A 21,411-nucleotide genomic window follows, 5' to 3' on the forward strand; every position below is an offset into this window, starting at 1 on the left:
CATCCTCAAGAGCCAAGTAATAATGATAGTCTTCCTCATTGATATCCACATATTTAATTGGTTCCATTATTTATTTATGGAAAGATTGAAAGTGTCTGGGAATGCAGATTGTACTAAAATATACTTTATATATAAACCATCTCTTTTCTGGTATTTTGGTGTTTATTTAGAAAAGAATTTTTATTTGCCTTTTCACTTAGGATATTATCTTTAATAAGATGACTGTGTCCTAAGCCTGTGATATTAGACACTTAAAAAGAGGACAGAAATTTCAAAGAGGAGTTGCAATAATGGATGCGGGCAAGACATGAAGCATTCTTTCACAGTCTAATGGTTTTTAAAACAAATCTAATTCATACATATATTCTAAAAATCCCATTAATATTTCCACACACATTTTTCATTAATTCACTTAATTAATATGTATTGCATCCCTGTCATGTACAAAACATTGTACTAGGCAAGCACCAAGGTGAATTGGAGAGGGGAGGGCAAGATGACAATACAGATCCCAAAGGTATTTGCAGTCTAAAGGGAGAAACTCATATATTTACAACAAATTAGTATTCAAGACAGGACAAAGGAAGCACTACAACGCAAGTTTCATGGCATTTGTTTATCTCATTTACAGCTATGTACCATAGTGGACCTGAAACAGTAGTCACTTAATGAATACAGGTGAATCAGTGAATGCCACAGAGATATGAACCACCCTGGAGGAACAGGAGGGAGCAATGAATGAATTCTGAATGTGGGATCTGAGAAAGCATAGTAGAGAATGTAACATTTCACTGGCTTTTAAAAGAAAAGTAGGAAAACAACAGAGAAGGAAGAGAAGGGCCCTCTCATATGAAAGACAAACAAGAGATGAGCACTGCAGTGTGGAAGCAGGAAGACTTCAGGGCATAGACATAGTTTTGTCTGAGGGCTGAGGAATAGCACAGTGAAAGGGTATGTTAGAAAGGAAGAGTGGTGGGGCAGAGTGGGAATAAGAGCCAAGCTATGCTGGTAACAAAAACACTCTATTTAATCCATGACATATTAAGAAAACTTGTGAGATGCATTTTTCCCACAAACCAGTTCTAAATATGTCTAATTTTACACTGTGTGATTTCATGCTATTGCTGATATTTTCTTTTATAATTTTTGTAGTACAGGTTTTCACTGAGTTATAAAATGTTATTCTACTGACTAATGAAAATTTTGAATAAAGCTTTCGAGATCTTACTAAAAGAAAAGGAGGGTAAGGAAAGGAAGAGCGATACCAGCAAGTGGAATGCCTCGATTATCTGATAAAGGAGTTCTTATTGAGCATTTACACTGTGTCTTACACTGTTTTAGATGCTGCCCATGTTATAACTCATTTAATATCACAGAAACCCTGTAAGGGAGGTATTATTATTATTCCCCATTTTATAGATGAGGAAACTCAGGATGTACTTGGATGTCAAGTACACCCACATTATACAACTAGTAAGTGACAGCTCTAGGCCCTGTGTACCATTGGTTCTATGAAAACATTTTGAATAGTTGAGTGACATTATATGATTTGTGTTGCTACTACCTTTTTCTTTCATAAGTAAAGAACATATTTAAGTTAAATTCAGAAAGTAAGCACCATGTATATTACAGCTGTTCCTCATCTGTATTTAGAAGTTCTGAATATTCAAATGTATTACTTTCCATTTCTATCTTTTCTTTATCAATGATATGACTATTTCCAAAACCTATTGGCTTAAAGGTTGTTTTCCTAGTGTTTAATCTATAATTTAAAATAGTACAATTGTATTTTTTTCTTAATTCATAATTTATTTAATTAAACTGTTCTAATATTATTTTACTCCAATACCTTTTTTAGAACTACCTAAAGTAGGGAAAATATGAGGAAGTGTTTATGGAAGTAGCTGTAGCTTGGCGTTTGCTATACCAGAGGGCAGAAATAGGACTGATACATGGAAGTTATCAGAAAGTAATTTTCAACTCAAAGTAAAGGTAGTTATTTTTTTTTTGAAGTCATTCAGAAAAAAATGTTTCATTTCATTCAGAAACAGTTGTTGATGGCAGCCAATTCATCATCAAGTAGGTTACACTCATTTTGCCATCATCTTAGAGATTTCCTGCCTCAAAAAATTTTCCAGTCTTTTATTAAATATACTCTATTTTGTAGCAAGTCTTCCAACTATCAATTCATTCTCATTAAATTTTCACCTCCTCTTTTCAAATACTTATATAAACCAAAAATATCAAACTCATAAAAGTGACCCAAAGAATCTTTAAAAGTTCAGTTCAGTATCAACATTACAATTTATGCAGGACTGGAGAACAGCATCTGAACTGGTCTAATTGCCTTATTCGAGAGTGCTTTCGTCAGCTCCAACAACTATCAGCTCTTTTTATTTCATTGAAATCTGTAACAAACAGACTTTATCACTGTGGCCTGTCATCCTTGGACTCAGGTGAGCCTAAGTTCCTGATCTCTCACCTCGTCTCTAGTGAGGATGGGGCAGAGGCATAGACAAAAGATTCTAATCCCAGCTCAAGCTACAGCATCATCACAGGGGGGTTCTCTGTGGTTGGTTTTGTGTCACAGAAACAGAGTAGTCAAGGTGTCTAATATTGGTGTTATACCAAAAAAAAAAAAAAAAAAAAAGATGGAGGTTGTTTGTTCAGCCAAGAGAACCTAAAGTAGGAAAAATATGAGGAAGTGTTTATGGAAGTAGTTGTAGCTTGGTGTTTGCTGCACCAGAGGACAGAAATAGGACTGATACGTGAAAGTTATCAGAAAGTGATTTTCAACCCAAAGGAAGGAATTTGTTAAGTGGAGATATTCAAAAGTGGAACATGGTACTTTCTAGAGGAAAGAAACAACCATTTATAGAATATTTGTCTTGGGTCTTCTCCAGCAGGAAATATTTAAAACTGGGTGACCTTATAATTTATTTCCCAAACAGGGACACATTTGAGAATGAAAGGATAACAGCTATAAACTGGGGTATCCCAGGCAAATGGGTTCACATTACCCTAATTCACCCTTGTAGATCCCCAGCTGTGTGGACTTGCTGACTTGTAGAGAATAGGGAAATACTGACCCTAGTAGGGGAAAGGGAAAAGTGGGAGCTCATGGAAGTGCTGAGAAACAGGGCAAATCTGTGACCTTCTCGCCCCCGCTTCTGCACCTACCCTGATAGGATGAAACCTAAAGACCCATATCAAATTGGATCCCTGTCAGTGAACCTGGATATGAACAAAGTGTTAGGATCCAAAGGGATCCACCTGGGAAAAATTCCAGGACAGCGTCATTGTTCCCAGAGCCAGGATAGAGTAGATACTCTTCCCAAGTCAAGTTACCTACCCTGATAGGATGAAATCTAAAGACTCATATCAAATAGGATCTCTGTCAGCCAGCCTGGATATGTGCAAAGTGTTAGGATCCAAAGGGATCCACCTGGAAAAAAAATTCCGGGACAGCAACATTGTTCCCAGAGCCAGGGTAGAGTAGATACTCTTCCCAAGCCAAGTTACTCAGAGAGTTCTACAGGGCATAATGTTAGGCAGTAAGAACAGCACCAGCCCCAAAGGACCAAAGACTGTGGTGATGACAAGGTACAGAACAGGACCAGGCCGATAGCAGGACCCCACACATTACAGGCAGGCACAGTGAGAAGAATGGAGAACGGCAGGCATATAGGGGCACAGTCTCCCTAAATATGGTCTGTGTTACACTGCCTAGACCTAGAACTACCCAGTGAGGCAGCTTTTTCTTCCATTCTAAATGACAATTCAAATATAACAAAAACTTACTTTTTACTATGACAAGTTTATTGCAATCCATAAACTGCTAGAAAGGATTATTAAAATTAATATTCCTAAACAAAAATTCACATTTTACTAACTGTAATGGGTACTAGCAGCTGTGTGCTCGGCTCCTATCCCTCTCTTGCACTTTGCCCCTAGATTGAATGGGCACCTTTCACTTTGCCATGCAGCCATTTTGACTCAGGAAAAACTGGTTCCAACTCCATGGTTAGAATGAGCACTGCAAGTAATCCCAGTTCCCTGCCCTGTAATTACTCAGATCAAGCCGATAGCACTGGCATATGCCTTGCAACTGGTCTTGCTCCAGTTGCAGTCAGACCTAAGGGAAAGGCTATTTTTCAACACGAATGAGAGTCAAGGTGGTGATCCAGTTGCTGCTGGCCATCATCAGGGGAATTTGATGGAAGCCTGCCCGCAGATGATATCACCACATGAAGGGACAGAACCAGACAAGTCAGAGCCAGACCTCCATTTCCACCAGGCATTCCCTGCCTCTGGCTTTCCTTTGGAGGTGATAACTTTCTTACTGTGTAAGCCAGTTTGCAATGCACCCATCTTGATTCTTCATCTGTAAGCATCTTAGTAGATCTATAAAGCAGTGATTCCCAAACCTGCCTGCATATTGAAATTACCCAAGGATTTTCAAAAATTGCTGATGCCCGTATTCTACGCAGAGATTATGATTTATGGGTCTAGTGTGTTGCTGGGTGAGCCAATTAATCTCTAAATTTCCTCCCTTCCTGGAGATTCTTTCCTAAGAATGTTCCTCTGCCCAAGGTGAACACAGGGCACTCTGAGACTTCTCAAAGTGACAGGAATATGTGTTCCCAGGCAGACTTTCTCCACCCTCTACAATATTGAGGGACTTTTATGCTTTGCAGTAAGATTTGAATTGCTCTTCAGCTATCCTGCTTGGATTCCCCTTTTATCACATTTCAGAAGATACGGGTTTGAGAGCCTTCCCTAGCAAAATGGGATTATAAGTCTCTATAAGCCCCATGTTTGGAGTCTCAAGAGGCCATAGAAAGAGGTCCCAGCTGTTCATCAATAATTTTTTTTTAATGGTAGAATGGATAAAAGGAAAGAGATGGAGTAGAAGAGGAAGAATTGAGATCTGACTACACTGTTAACATCCTCTGCCACCCTCTCTTTCCCTCTCTCTCTCTTTCTCCCAAGCCCAACGTCAAAAACTAGGTCTTTCTTTCACATGTATGTGTAACTTAGATCTGACTACACTGTTAACACACACTGCCACTCTGAGCCTCGGTACCCTAAATGCTGATGAACTGAGAAAAATGATACCTGTTTCATCTATGTAGTAAAGCTTTTGTGAGGATATGAGGTAATACATATAAAAATTCAAAATTAAAAAGTGATGAATCTAAGTTATTATTATGAGAGGTCTAGAAAGTTAAAAATGCAGTCTAGACCTAACCCTAATAGATACCAGCCATGCCAGCAGGATGAAATGGCCTAGAAGAGAGTTACATTCTCTGCCAGCCTCCCCCTTGGTGTCCTCCCCCTTCATCCTTCCTCTCACCATCCTTCATGAAATGGCGAAGCTTGCGCTGTAAATGCAATTCTAAGATACATCCTTGCTCCAACCCACTTTCAGCCAGATTGCCATGCTCTGAGCCCTGCCCATATAGAATTCCTAGGGCTGCCACTAATAGGCAGGAAGGTTATTTTGTTGCATTTTTCCCCTAGGTTTTTAGAAGCACTCCACTTCCTCATCAACAGTACACCTCTGGGCATCGCAATGCTATATCATTCCCTGCTTGAATTATATTATCCATGATAAGAGACATCTCTTGAGAGGCTTGAGTGCTAAGTGGGGAGTGATTTTTAGAAAGATGTGTGGGAAATGGTTTCAATATTTGGCAGTTCCTAAAGGCAAGATGATTTGAGACATTGGCTTTTTAAAAAGACGCTTGATCAGCTCATTATACTATTCTCTTATTTCTGAAAATGCCTTGTCATTTGGAATATTACTTTAGCAGTTGCATCAAGGTAGAAATTTTATAAACTAGAGGATTATAATTTTCAGTTTATTTAAGTCATTTACCCATATATGTCACATATAACACATAAATGTATATATTCACCAGGATATCAATCTTTCTTTTACAGATATCTCCATTAACATATACCATTCTGAAACTAAAGACATAGACAATCCCCCAAGAAATGAAACAACTGAAAGTACTGAAAAAATGTACAAAATGTCAACTATGAGACGAATATTCGATTTGGCAAAGCATCGAACAAAAAGATCCGCATTTTTCCCAACGGGGGTTAAAGTCTGTCCACAGGAATCCATGAAACAGATTTTAGCCAGTCTTCAAGCTTATTATAGATTGAGAGGTAAGGAAAGAGATGAAACCTGTTTAGCCTTGTGTTATTTCCATCCTTTCCCTTTCATTCATCCATAGGTTGTCTTTAGCCTAAAACTTCCAGTTGTCATTTAGCCACAAGAATTATAAAAATCAACCTAGTGGTAATCTGACAGTAATGAATAATAAACATTCAAAACTATGGTAGATATCAGCTCTTACGGTTTAAAATAATATCTTGTGCAGCACAGAACCAACAGGACATTTATGAATCACCAGAAAACCTTCACATCCAGATTTTACCCCTTTATTTTTTATTTTTACCAATGCTCAATATTCCATTTTAATGTTGTTCATATGGGTAAGAAGCACAGGATGATTGCAATGTCAGGAATCTAAGCAAATTGATTTATGACTTAAGATTTCATTTTTCAAAAGCAACATTACAATCCAGATCCTTTTATAAGTTTGTGTATTGATGATCCAGCAGAAACTTTTAAAGTTTGGGCACCCAGAGGCACGTTGAAGTGCAGAGGAGAAACAAATAAAGAGTGGTTACCAAGATATAATATAGGAGTGTTAGCAGAATTTACAACACAATTACAGTGGTTTCCAGCAGAGTCACAGTCCACTTTTTACCCCAAGACTGCTTAACAGGATTCTGATGGCATTGCCAGAAACCATTAAGGAGTTAATCACAGCGCAGCCATCAGTGACTATCCTTTCACTAACTTACTATGGATGACAAAATTCTCATGGCTTCTTTTTTAAAAGAAAAAAAAAAAACAAATCTTTGGTAGCTACTATTAAAATTCCCCAGGTGGCTCCAAATAATGCAAAATATCTTGTCTCTCTGAGTCTTAAATTCAATTTATCTTATACGCAAAAGTTGAGAGTTTTACTGATTTCTATCTTGATTACACTAGATGTTTGCTTCCATTCCAAAAAGCAGAGCCACCCTGCTTTATTTAAAGCCCATCTATCTACTAGAGCAAGCCGGTTCAATTCCAGCCTGTGATGTGTTGTACACTATGACAACTGAATATCCATTTCACAATACTAACATCCAGAAAACTTCTTGGATGTCTATTTCTGTTAGATGTGCCCACGTTAAATTAATCTGAAGAGTTCTTATTTGGTTTTGGAAGCATAATTAACTAACAGTCTCAAAAATATCAAGTCTTATATTCCTTATGTGTCTCATTTTCTGTGGAAATAAAAAGATATTCACTTTCTGAAAGAAGGCACACCCATAGAAAAGTGAAAACTACTGTATCACAGTCTGAAAGAGGATTCTCACTACAGAAAATCAAGGGCACTATATTACTATTTTGAGGTCCTAGAAGAGCATCTCCACAGAGCAGGTACTAGCCAACGCTTGTTGGTGGACACAGAACGCAAAGAGCCCGTTGGGAAAATAGAGAAAAGGCAGTGACATGCCTAAATTACTAATTTCGAGTGTGCCTACACATTGATCAGATAATGACTCTGGTAAATTCCATATTGTTTGCTCAGGGATGGACGTACATATAGTATTTGCATCACACTGAATATGAATGCAACTATTCCTATTTTCACGTAACATTCTTTGCAACATTCACAAATAGGATTCACTGCAAGTATTTAGAATACACTATTTATTGCTGCAACAAAATTTTTAGCTCTGAATTTTTATTCTCAGCTCTTTATTCTTGATTAGGTTGCCTCTTTCATTCTTGTTTCCCTGGATGAAACAAACCATTGTTTTTCTCCCCACAGCAATGACAGTCCATTATCTTTATGGCTGCCCCTAGGTAATATGAAATTTTACTATTCATCAGCTGGGTTTCTTAAGTCGAACAAATTGGTTCACAAAGAAACAAGAAATAAGACCCAGCTACAAAGCGGTGTTCCTCTGACAGAGAGACTCACTTACTGTTCTTGTTGCTACTTTTACAAAATTATCCGTTGACATCTTTCAAACTTAGGAGAGAAAGCACTCATATTCCCAAATCAAATGGAACATTGAATTATTTCATTTCCCAGGGCTTAAAAGCAACACAGTGAAATGTTCTGAGCTTTGTGGTAGAATCATAAATGTGCTTATCTCAAAGCCCAAATGCAAAAGAGGCAAGCGTGTTTCTGGCAATCTACAGGCTGAACTCTGCGCCCCAGCCAAATTTCCTGCTATACAGATGCCTCCCTTCAGACCCTCCTCACCCTCACCTGTGTCTCTCCCTCTATTTCCCTCCCTCTCTGTCTCCCATATCCAACATCAAAAGCTAGGTCTTGGCCAGGCGCAGCGGCTCTCACTTGTAATCCCAGCACTTTGTGAGACCGAGGTAGGCAGATCACCTGAGGTCAGGAGTTCAAGACCAGCCTGGCCAATATGGTGAAACCCTGTCTCTACTAAAAATACAAAAATTAGCTGGGCATGGTGGCGCACGCCTGTAATCCCAGCAACTCAGGAGGCTGAGGCAGGAGAAGCGCTTGAACGCAGGAGGCGGAGGTTGCAGTGAGCCGAGATCATGTCACTGCACTCCAGCCTAGGCAACATAGTGAGACTCCGTCCCCAAAAAAAAAAAAAAAAAAGCTAGATCTTTCTTTCACATTTATGTGTGCCTTAGAGAAGGTTAAAGATGGATAGGGTCCTAGTTCTTTCTACTCCATGTTGTCTGCAGATCAACAGCATCACCACCACCCGGAAACTTGTTAGAAATGCAGAATCATACATCCTACCCCAGACCTACTGTCAGAATCTGCATTTTAACAAGTTCCCCAGGTAAAATTCATTTGTACTTTAAAGTTCTAGAAGCACTAATCTAGAGAACATCTAGCCAACACTCCCGTTGTACAGATAAGAAAACTGAGATCTGATGAAGTAAAATGGCATGTTCAGGGGCACAGCTGGCAGCAGAACAGGAGTAGAACTCAGTGTCCTGAGTCCCATTTCAGTGTGCTATTTCTCCCTCTAATGTGTGCACAACCCTGTACTGCGCATTTGCACATACCATTGGTCTAACAATACTAATTGCGAATAACTGTCTGCAGGCCAGGACTTCCAATTACAGACTGCCATGCCTGGCCTCCAGGGTATGTGCTCCCTGGGGTTCTTCCTACATCATCAAATGACTTAGGATATGACCTTCAGCAGAGAAGCTGACGTTCTGTGACCAGATTTCAGGCATTGGCCGGCAACTGTGGGAAGACTGGGGTGGGAGGGAGGCTAAGGTGCTGGATTTCTCTAGAATCACTGTGGCAGTCCCTCCCAGCAGGTTCAAAGGAGGATAGTACAGACAGGTAAGTCAAAAGTTTACAAAAATCCAATTTTGAGAAGTTTTCAGGTCCCTCCCAGCCCTGAGGTCCTTTGATGCCTCAACTTTCAAGGTTTTTTTGATACTTCCCCAGGAAGGATGGGGGACTATCGTGGTGGGTTGTGGGCTGGTGCTTCCAATCATGGAAAGAATCTATGCCTCCTGGCTTGTGAGAAGCTTCCAAGAGAAAAATAACATCAGAGGAGCCACACAAAAAAAGAAAGCCTGCCCCTCAGAAAGAGTCTGAGATTTCATCCTTAACATTGATTCCTGTAAACTACAATGTCACAGGGAGATAATTTTTCAAGCAACTTCAGATATTATGCTCTAGAAAGAAGATTCTTTCCGGACCCTTATGGAAGGTTTTGAGTAGTTCTGTGTCCTGTGGTAGGAGAAAGAACAGCAGGGAAAGGAGCAGAACTAGGAAGATGCACACAACAAAAATAGTACCTCTTATTTGACTGCTCAACCTCAGTCCCCGCAACCATATGACAGGGACTGCCTGCAGAAATCTCTGCATAGCTGGTGATGCATCCTCAGGCTACATAGCACCCAGGAAAATGAACTTCTGTATACATCTGTCTACATCAGTTATGATGCCTGCCAGTCTGAGTTTGGGCTCAACTGGGAGCAGCTAGGCTCAACAAAGAACACAATTAGTTCAATACTTAAATTGGAATGAAATAAAAGCAAGTCTTAATCTGAGATCAAAAGCGACACACTCAAGGTTGTGCCTAACTTGTAGACAGAAGAGATTGTCACACAGTATCTTCCCCGATGTTTCACACACAGATATTGTCCGTGAAAGTCACCAACACTTAGATATTGTCCATGAAAGTCGCCAAAGACAGTGCTAGTTTATTTTATGTATTGTTGTATCTCTGGCACTTATATAGGTTTTTGAATTGAAGTAGCCACAAAATAACATCCCCAGAGAGAGTGTGGAGTATGTAAGAAAGAAGGCTAGCAAAGGCAGCTGATTTGCTTAGACTGGACATACAACTGTTAGGGTCTGGACAAATCTGAAAACATCCAAGTGTTGTTTCCTTCTTGTATACCATGTAGACTATTGACCAGAGATGAAGGGTCAGAGACAGCTTGCTGATTTGTATCAGAAAAGGCATTAAAACTTCTTGCATTAAAACTTCTTGATCCTTGCCTGGCAGTAGACAGTTCACAAAAATGAATTCTGCAAGGTGAGGTATTCCATTGCTTCCCACGGGGAAATAACAGGGAAATAACAAGGATCCCTGTTATTTCCCCCAGTGTGAGAAACCAGATGGCACATTTGAGGTGGTCAGGACTGCACCCTCTCCTGTCTTTGTGGGTTACTCATTAAAAGATCAATTACCTTGAAGGTTCCGGTCAGGTTGCTGCTGGTAAATGACCTGAGCTTCTATTGATCTAGAATTTTCTTCTTAAAACAGAAAGCTAAGAGAAATCCAGACATGGAGTAAGTGGAGAGGAAGGAATAACATATAGGCATAAGAGTCTCCAGATTGGTCTTGTCTCACCCTATTCCTCCCCACGGTCCTTTTTCTCAGCACAGCATTGTTTCTTTAAGCGTTTCTTCAGTAAGTCAAATGGTGTCAGCCTCTGCCCTAAAGGCTCCAATTGTTTCCATTGCTCTAGGGTTAAAAATCAACATATTACAAATGCTTATAGGGAGGCTTCCAACATTTTCTGCTCTCTTAATCCCCTAAAACAACTTTTTAGCTATATAATCCCCTCGCATGCTTTTCCACTGACATCTAAAGTTTTTTGTCAAGTTTAAATTAATAAATAGGATGTAATTTTTGGTGAGTTGTAAATATTGATATTTAAAATAAAACTAGAATTGGATCTTTCTCATGTATCCAGTAGAATCCACCATGGCCACTCAATATTTACCATCAAATTCTTTTAACAGATACGTGAGCAAATTCTTCTTAACAGTAGGAAATGTCACATGGTTCCTTTTTCTCCATACATTCGTATTTCCATTCCACTTCTCTCCTCAGAGTCTCATTTTAATGTAATTTATGTTTATGCTTGAAAATCTGTTATTGATTGCTCTAAAATACTTTTTAGTAACAAAAATATGAACATAAATTGAAATTACATTTTTTGTTTCTTGTGACTATAAGATTTATGTGTAAAAAGAAATTTCTTCTGGATTCAGTTGCATTTATTATTTTAAATATATAATCAATTAAAACTAAACACATATAGTTTTAGTTTTTATTGAGGGATGGATATAGAGTGAGATTCAAGTTTTGTGGGTGTTAATGTTTGTAAATACAAAATTGCAAATGCAATATTCTAAACAGGGCTTTGGAAGAAATCAACGTTAAAAAAGGATCTGTAGCTTACGCTTCCTTAGCTTCTGCCTCTGGATCAAAGTGATTGCTTTGGTTTTGCTCCTCTAATTGTTCATATACAATTAGTTGTTATTTATATTGTGCATTGCTAAAATGAGACTAGGTTTAACATCAATTTTATCCCTATTATTTTACTTAGTTTCAGTTAGGTGTTGAGAAAACCTCTTTACATAAATAAGTAGATGGGAATAGATGGAGTTTTGTTATAGCACTGTTCTTATTCTTTTAATTCCTTTGTCATTATATGCCAATAATCACATCATGATCTGTCATCATTATTTTTAATGATCTATCAATCAGCTGTCAACCTATTAGGACTCCTTCTAATTTGTTGAAAGCAAAGAATCATAAATCACCTAGACTGCCAAAATGTGTGTTATCCCTCCACTCAGTTCACTCCCTTTCTCAAACTCAGTATTGTTATTGCAAATTGCTCCTTGGTGTGATAACCTAGAGGCACTGTGCCACAATAAGAATAGGGATGGATGAATGGGGAAAGGATTGTGATCAAAAGGGAAGTGCTAATGAAGAGGTGTGTCTTTGGAGAGACCAATTTTAGGAAAGCTTACACAGGAAAATGGAGACCTGGAAATTGATTCTCTTTAAATGTTGTGTGCCTGCTCATCACTTGGAAAATCTTCAAGGACAGCCAGGGGACCTGTACTCCAGTTTGGAGACTGCTGGTCTGCAAAACCCTACGCAATCTGTGTCCACCTCGCCACATCTTTCTTTTTTTTTTTTGAGACGGAGTTTCGCTCGTTGCCCAGGCTGGAGTGCAACGGCGTGATCGCGGCTCACCGCAACCTCCGCCTCGCAGGTTCGAGCCTCAGCCTCCCGAGTAGCTGGGATTACAGGCATGCACCAACACGCCCAGCTAATTTTGTATTTTTAGTAGAGACAGGCTTTCTCCATGTTGAGGCTGGTCTCGAACTCCTGACCTCAGGTGATCCTCCCACCTCGGCCTCCCAAAGTGCTGGGATTACAGGCATGAGCCACCGTGCCTGGCCCTCATCACATCTTTCTATCTTCATCCTCTATTACTCTCAACCTTGCTCTGGCCACAATGACATCCTCCCTGCTCCTTCAGTACCCCTGGCACTCCACAAACTGGGAGACTTTACTTTTCCCAAACGACTCAAAAGTCATCTTTATAGTGAGGTCTTCCTCAACCACTCTACTGCAGTTTTGCACGCACACACGCACACACACACACACATGCACACACAATATTCACTATTTTCTTGCTTTCCTTTTTCTCCATAGCATATAGTAAGTACTCAATAAATATTTGTTAAATGAATTAACTTTTAGAGACTGTAAATTAGTGTGTCAACATAAGCCATGAAATAATTTTCCATGTTATTAGACTTTGCTTGGGATTGGGTAGGGGGACCCTCTTAGGGCATGGCCATTAACGACTCTGTATTACAGTGTGTCAGGAAGCAGTATGGGAAGCATATCGGATCTTTCTGGATCGCATCCCTGACACAGGGGAATATCAGGACTGGGTCAGCATCTGCCAGCAGGAGACCTTCTGCCTCTTTGACATTGGAAAAAACTTCAGCAATTCCCAGGAGCACCTGGATCTTCTCCAGCAGGTGAGCCTAAACACCACATGGTTATTTGGAACACTGCATGAGCAGTTCCTAGGTGCCAGCCCCTAGGCCTTTTGAATTGGTTTCCACAACATAAGGGTTAATTGAAGAAGTGCTTGGAGGTATCTGATTAGGCCAATAGAAATTTTATTCTTGCAAAATAATATGGTACAGTCAGGTTGAAGTGTAGTTTAAGGGAGAAGGGAATGAAAATAGACTTTAGCTCTTCAGTTGGCATTATCTCCTGGTAAAATTACTTTTTATCTTTATCTTTTTGCAGAGAATAAAACAGAGAAGTTTCCCTGACAGGCAAGTACCCAGAATAGAGTGTGTGTGTGCTCTTGAATTTAAAAAGATCATATAATGGAGTGAAACTAAGCTATTCTACCTGTAGGATTTTATGTCAGCCACTAAGATCTGTGTACATTATTCTGACAGAAAATTCCTGCATATAATTTACTGAAGATAAATAAGTACATAAAACAAAAATAAATAGACCTTATAGATTTAGATAGATGTTTGCATTGTTTGCAGATAAAATGAATTTATTGCTATGTGATATGTATCTAATGTGCACCTTCACTTATAAGAAATAGAGAAATTAAACTAGTTTGATTTTTAGAATTTATGGTAAACTATTAGTTACATCAAGAAAATATTTAATACAATCAAAGAACAACTTGAATTTTGAACTCTCATTTGGTATTCTGTGAAGTGTTAATATCTCTCAAACTAAATTACTAAAGCTGTAAGTTATATCCTTAACAAGAACTGAATATCAAATAAGAAAATCAAAAAACAAAATAAAGAGAAAAGGAAAACTTCATTAGATTAAATGATTAAAGACGAGAGACGTTGTTGTCAAACTCTAAACTCATTTATGACATTTAGAAGTCTAAATCTGAAGATAATACTAAAAAGAGAGACACAAATTTGGCCATATGAATTACTGACAATACTTTACAATGCCTTTCACATTTATCCCTTTGTTTCTATCCCCTTTGCCACTAACCTAGTCTAGGACCTTATTAATATACTCTGTGAAAAATGTCGAATCTGATCTCCCTGACAGATCTCCTTGCTTCTAACCTCTTCTCCTTAACTTGCATAACTGCTGCTAGATTGATGTCTGAAATATTCCTTTTATTACATTGAGCCCTGTTCAATGGCTTTCAAAAGATTCCTACATCTTCCTCTTGCCATTCTGAATATCCATTCCCAACCTTTTCCAGCCCACCTCCGTGTGCAGGAGGCTGAGTGGTAAGAACTGCATCAGTGGCATCCCTTGCCTCTGGCTTCTGGTTATGGCCAGCCAGTGAGGAGGAAGAAATCAGAGAGAGAAGAGAATGCTGGCAGAAGATTTACACACACACCTGCAGAGTCTTTATGGCCTATTGGCCTTCTTCAGCTTCAGCTCAGTTCCTGCCTGACTGTTCTTTCCACAGGGCCTTCTCTGTGTCTGGCTCCTGGTCTCCCCTCACCCCTTCTGGCCCCAAGGATATTTTTAGCACCCCACTCTTACTGAACCTGTGGGGTACTACACTCTCCCTTGTGGTTGCTCTTATACTCTTCACACAACTTCATAAATAATCCCTTTAGTGAACTTTGCACAAGTTACCCTACTTTGAGAGAGTCATCTGTTTCTTGCTAGAACTTTCACTGAGGCAGAAGCCAAACTAACTAATCCAGACCTTTCACCTCCTGACCTTTCCAACTTGGCCCCCATTATTACTATCTATGATTCCACGGCTGCCACCATGCCTCCTCCTCACTGCATATCGACCACACCCTACTCATTCGGATTCTGACCCTAGCCTTTCCCTCTTGCTTGGAAGAATCTGCCTTTTCCACTCCATCTATTCAAATGCTACTCTCTTTCAAGCTCCAGGTGGAATCCCACCTCACCAGGATGTCTTAACAGACTATTTGAGTTTGCAGCAATCTCTTCCTGCTTTGAACTTTGTACTATGTTTGGTACTTATAATTGAACAGTCTCTTGCTTTCTCCAGTTTTCCTGTAGGAGTATAAACTCCTCAAGGTCAGGAACTGTTTCATACTTTCCCACCTACTATACAAAATTGAACAAAATCCTCATATATTTTGTTAATCAATTATGTCTATCAAGCCACTCTTTTATAGATTTTTAAAAAGATATTGCCATGAGAAATAATGTGACTAAGGAAAATCTTAGTACTAGAGTATTACCTTTGCTCACAAAACACAGACATATTGATTCTTCTCAGTTAAATATAGGATAATACTTTACCGATGCTTCCATTTTCAAAAAATAAAAAGAAAGCAACGCAGGGTCCATCCATAAGAAAAAAAAATCAACAGAATGTACCAAATCTTGACAGACAACCTTTAAAAATTATAAGAAACAATTACCCAAGCCAGAAAGAAAAGGAAATAGAAGCATTTCATCTATTCCTGTGCCTGCCAGCATTGCTGGAGAGAAAGAAAGGAACATGAAACAAATATTTTACATTAGCTATGGCTACCAAGTTGTTTTCAAAAATGAAAGAAAGAAAAAAGAAATTATCTTTTACTTTAAACCTTTCCAAGAAGACAAAACAAAATTTTCTCACCTGACTAACGGGTAAGTCCGCCAGTTTCAAATGACTTTGAAATAAAAGCCAGTGGAAGAACTGAGTAGCTCAGCTTCCCAAATTATAGATCCTCAGTGATGGTACAGATTGCCAGTTTAGTGGCAGAATCACATCTTTTAGTAAAGGACAAGAAAACACCATCCCACAGAGTCCTGCACAAAGTGGACTGTTGACTTGTAACTAATGCAATAGCTAGGATTTTACTAGCTATTCTTCTTGGTTACTTTTTTTTACAGCAAGACAGGGAAGGAGATGAAAGTGATATTCAGAGGAAGGAGATCTTACTATAAACAAAGATCTATAAAGTAAAAAACAAATTGTCTAGGCTATAAGTGCTATAATATTTGATATAATGGGAGTTGTTAAATATGGTTTCCATAAAAACCATTTATTAAGTACATAGTATAATACCAGAAACAAATAACAAGAATAGCTAATTTCAAATTCCACTATAGCAGCAAAATTTTTATCCTGTGTGGACCACTGTAGTCATCCGTGTTTACAGCTAACATCTGTTCTGATTGGCCAGAGCCTGTGGCAGTCTGATTGATAATATTTTGTATATTATACATTAACAATATGGCAGAATTGGGTGTGGCAGAAATATGTAGGTGATACTATTGGCTATGACTAATTCTAGATAACTGTACTGTAAAACAACAGAACACCTAGCCATTACCCTTGGCCTTCCCATCATCATGAGCCACAGAAAATTAGATCAAATATATTGGTCAACTGCTACTATATTATACTAACACAGACACAATGCTTTGGGACCTAATAGCTTATAGTAACAAACCTTTCAGTGAGTTTCAGAAGACATTATTACCACTGTTGCAGGACTTTTCCTTAGTTCAGCTAAAAACGGGGTCCTTGTCCGTCCCACAGCCATGAAAATTTAGGCTTGCAGATGGTTTGAAGGCTGAGGAAGGCAGGGTTTTATTGGGTGGAAAGGAAGAAAAGCGGGAAACAGGGACACTAGCCTAGCTAGACTGCTTCCCACCCACAGCTTGAATCCCAGGTTCCGAATCAAAAGAGGATGGGCCAGGCTCCTCCTCGCTGCAGATGTCATGAACTTCCAGAGGCTCTACCCCAGTGGACAGGCTGGTTGGAGTTTTTCCAGGGACCCCCTCCCCACTTGGCTATCTCATTCCCCACTCTAAAGAAGTACATCTAACAGCTGTTGGATTAAGAATAAAGACAAAGACCAATCTTAACTGCTTCCTGCTGATGGGGGCTGCTGTTTTGGGGAAACAGCAGTCAGAGCTTCCTCAGAGGCCTATTTAAGGATTCCCAGCAGAAGGGGGCCATTGTCCAAGGCTCTGGTTGCATGACTGTTTGGAGTCTGATGGCCCTTTTTGCCAGCATGCTGGGCTTCTGGGTTCCTTTCCCCTGAGCCCAATCCTAAGACAACCAGTTTAAGGCCTGGGAAATTAACTCTTTCCAGTTTGGAGGATGTATCTGAGGGGAGCATATTACCTATCCGTGAAGAGAGAACAGAGGAGGAGAAAGGAAAAGAAGGCATTTTTTAAAGGAATTCCAGGGGTTCAGGATGCATTTGAAAGGGGTACAGACTGAAGATGAATGGCTACCCATCTAGAAAGAAGGGAGCAAGCATCTCTGGTTTCCTTCTCTTCCTAACATATGCCCAGGATACATGAGGGAGAGAATGAAAAGCGTCCTCTTTCCCTGCTCCATCCTTGTATCCCCGAGTCCCGTGACCTTGTCAGGTCCCACCATGAGTGCCAAAGCAGCTTACACCCATCAAGCAGGGAGGGCCTTAGAGAATAGGAATGATCTGCTCTCACCTATGTCTCTATTCCTGCTACTGTCAGTAGCCTTGGAATTCCTCAGACCTCATTTATATCATAGATATTAACGTGCCCTTTATCCATGAAACAGGAAGCTTGGGGTTGGCTTAATCGGCAGGAATCAGCCATGCTTACCTGCACTGTGCCTTTTAACCTCCGTTGTCATTTGCCTCTGGATCCCTCAGATCCAGTTTTCCTTCCTAGGGCTTTTACCTAAAGCTTGGAATTGAGTTTGGGACAAAAATATGTCTCAGGGGGTTACATGGACTTCTTACCATAAGCCAAACACTAAGGTGAATCTGTGGAACTGAGTCCTCCAACAAGAGAGAGAAAAGGATGTCTTGTGAGACACCAAGATAACTGGTAGCTATAGTTATGCTTGCTAGAATTTGGGTGCATGGTGCTTGGCTTTGGTTAGTTCCCTTGGTCTTACTTCCCCAAAAAGGAAACCTCTGGGTGATGGGCACCCTATTTATTCCATCACCTGGCAGGATTTGCTCAGAACTAGAATATTGATCCAGATTTCTACATTACCCATCCCTCTTGTTCTTTCTGAGCTGCAGCCAGAGATTGCTGGTTGGTTCACAGGAACCAGCAGGGTTAGTCTAAAATATAGGCAAAAACTTAAAAACAACTAATGAGTTTAGAATTTAATGAAAAATGTATAAGTTTTGAAACATAATTTCCCTCTCTCCAGTCCTCATTTCTGTTAAAAACAAAATCATAATAGGACTGAGTTGTTTGCAAATAGACTTTGGTTTTATACTTGGCCTAATTATTTGCATAAAGTGCAGCAAGAATAATTACTTCTACATAAGCCTTTTGGATTGGCTTTGATGGAAGGCTGTTCCACAAAGAATCTCAGGTGAGACCTTTTTTTTTTTTTTTTTTTTTTTTTTTTTGAGACGGAGTCTCGCTCTGTCGCCCAGCTGGAGTGCAGTGGCACAATCTCCGCTCACTGCAAGCTCCGCCTCCCGGGTTCACGCCATTCTCCTGCCTCAGCCTCTCCAAGTAGCTGGGACTACAGGTGCCCGCCACCACGCCCGGCTAATTTTTTTTTGTATTTTTAGTAGAGACGGGGTTTCACTGTGGTCTCGATCTCCTGACCTCATGATCCGCCTGCCTCGGCCTCCCAAAGTGCTGGGATTACAAGCGTGAGCCACCGCGCCCGGCCGAGACCTTTTAATGCTGATCCCAGCTCTGGGTTTGTATCCTCAAATGCCTGCGAGTTGGGTGATCCCATCCTCTTAAGGTCCTAAGATAAACTTGGAGCTCCTGGACCTGTTAGAAAGTGACATTCTTTACTGACCATAGGTCAAGAACCCTGTACAGGGACTGCATAGACAAGGGTATGAGGCCACTTTCCCCACTGAGTTTAATTTGTTCTGTAAGTCTAGATTCACCCCTTAAAGGGAAGCATACACTTTCAGTCAAACCCTTGATAAAATACCCAATTTTTCCAATTGTGTCTTGTTGCAAAAGAAAAATGGATTCTTATTGCACTGATGCAAACAACTATATTGCCATAAGTTAAGAATACTCACAGATAGTTTCCAAATTCTAAAGGAACCAGACAGAGAGAAATAAGCATGCTCCAAATTTTCATCCCAGGAGTATACCTTACTTAATTTTTTTTTTTTTTTTTTTTTTTGAGATGGAGTCTTGCTCTGTCACCCAGGCTGGAGCGCAGCGGCACGATCTTGGCTCACTGCAAGCTCCACCTCCCAGGTTCAAGCCTCAGCCTCCTGAGTAGCTCGGACTACAGGAGCCCACCACCACGCCTGGCTAATTTTTTCTATTTTTTAGTAGAGACAGAGTTTCACCATGTTAGCCAGGATGGTCTCGATCTCCTGACCTTGTGATCCGCCCACCTCGGCCTCCCAAAGTGCTGGGATTACAGGCATGAGCCACCGCGTCTGGCCCTTACTTAATTGCTAAAGGCTATAAATAATTCAAAATAAGTTTCCTTGACTCTGAAAAATAAAACAAGGATCAGCAGTATTCCAAGAAAAAGTCGAAAGGTTGCTTCAGCTTTCTGAGTTCTGTCCATTTAATTAACTCTTGTTTGGTTTGATATACATGAGCATTTCAGCTCCTCATGAGTCCTGTACATTTTCCTTTATTCCAATGTTACAATCTCCAAAGTTAACAGAATCCTGTATTTGAGAGCACCTGTTAAAGTCCTACAGCTTATTATAAGCCATCTTTTGAAAAGGATAAAAACAAGACAGCAATTGTCTGTGAATAGCAAAATGTCCAGCGTAGTTACAGTTAGAAACACAATTGACAAATTTGGTTATCTCCGTGGTTTACAATAACTTAACAACTTTAATTATGATTGATAGCACACATTTAGATATTAGAATTTTTGAAATCCCATAGAATTTTGGAATATAGATTAGCATTATTTACCAAGATAATGACCTAAAGAAGATTGAACATCATTTTGACAATCCCATGTACCTAAATATGTCAAATAATCCTGTTTACCTCTTTTCTGGACATTCTAGGGGCTCTCTGGACTATCCAAAAAGCCAGGTGTCAGGAAGGACAATTTTGAAACTGAAGTTTGATTTTGAGAAGCCTTTTAAATATGTTTAAAGCACTTGATATTATGAAATATAATTCCAGATTGCCATAAATTATTTATTGTGCCAAAATGACCACTCAGAAATCTTAAAGAAGCAAAAACCTTTTATAACCCTTTACAAATTTTGCCAAAGAGCAGATTAGTGCCTGAGGAAAATTTTGTTATGGTTTTATCTCAAGGCTCAATTTATGGAAAAACCATATAATACCTTTTTTTGAATAGTCAATATGTTCACACAAAAAACCTCTTCTGCAAGAGTAATTTCCACAATTCTTCCAGCACTTCTTTGAACCTTCAGCTTTTTTCTATCTAATTTAATACAATCCTTTAACCCTAGGCCAAAGTTTATATTTCCATGCCTTCTTATAACTTTTTACTATAAAAACACATTTTACTATTCTTACACCCCTTACGTGTAAATCTAGTTTCAGTAGTTTCAATTACATGTTATAATGTTAACTCCTAACAATTTTTAACTTTAAGGTAAAACCTGGTATGTTACTTTAATTGTGTGCTGACTGCAGCCCAGGTTTGCCTTTTTAGTTATGGGTGCAATTAATCCCATATGTCCCCAGGCCTTACCTATTGTGAAGCCAACAAGACAGTTCTCAAAACCCAAAAAGCAGTTTATAACCTCAAAACACTTAGCAAACCTTGCATCTGACCTGCATAGTTCAGTTCACCTATTTACATGTTAATGACACCTTCATTTTACCAATAATCTTTAAGGCTGTTTTTATTTCTTAAAGATTAAAGTCACGTGCACTGAAAGGTACCACAGCTTTTAACTTCCCTTAAAAAAATTACATCCAAGTGCTTGTCTTTCTTTAGGCCGAATTAATTAGAGCTCTTTGACAGACATTACACACAGTACACACACAGACAGGCAGAAGAAAACCCAGTCACTGAATGGGGCTATTTAAGAGAGAGATTTAGAAAAACATGCAGATATCAAACCAGAAAGGGCTCATTCCCTAAGGCAAAGTCTTGCCACTGGAGTTACA

General features: G+C 39.4%; 1 protein-coding gene across 1 annotated transcript in view; it reads left to right on the plus strand.

The window, feature by feature from the left end:
• The window catches only part of IMPG1 (interphotoreceptor matrix proteoglycan 1), a 142,323-nt gene that overhangs the window by 25,273 nt on the left and 95,639 nt on the right, over positions 1–21,411 (plus strand). Inside the window, exons 2-4 of the mRNA XM_032152857.2 lie at positions 5,947–6,180; positions 13,234–13,400; positions 13,678–13,706. Coding sequence (XP_032008748.1) covers positions 5,947–6,180; positions 13,234–13,400; positions 13,678–13,706 — 430 coding nt within the window. The remainder of the gene's footprint in view (positions 1–5,946; positions 6,181–13,233; positions 13,401–13,677; positions 13,707–21,411) is intronic.

Source organism: Hylobates moloch, unplaced genomic scaffold (assembly GCF_009828535.3).
Source record: "Hylobates moloch isolate HMO894 unplaced genomic scaffold, HMol_V3 SCAFFOLD_2, whole genome shotgun sequence".
In the NCBI taxonomy this organism is placed as follows: Eukaryota; Metazoa; Chordata; class Mammalia; order Primates; family Hylobatidae; genus Hylobates; species Hylobates moloch.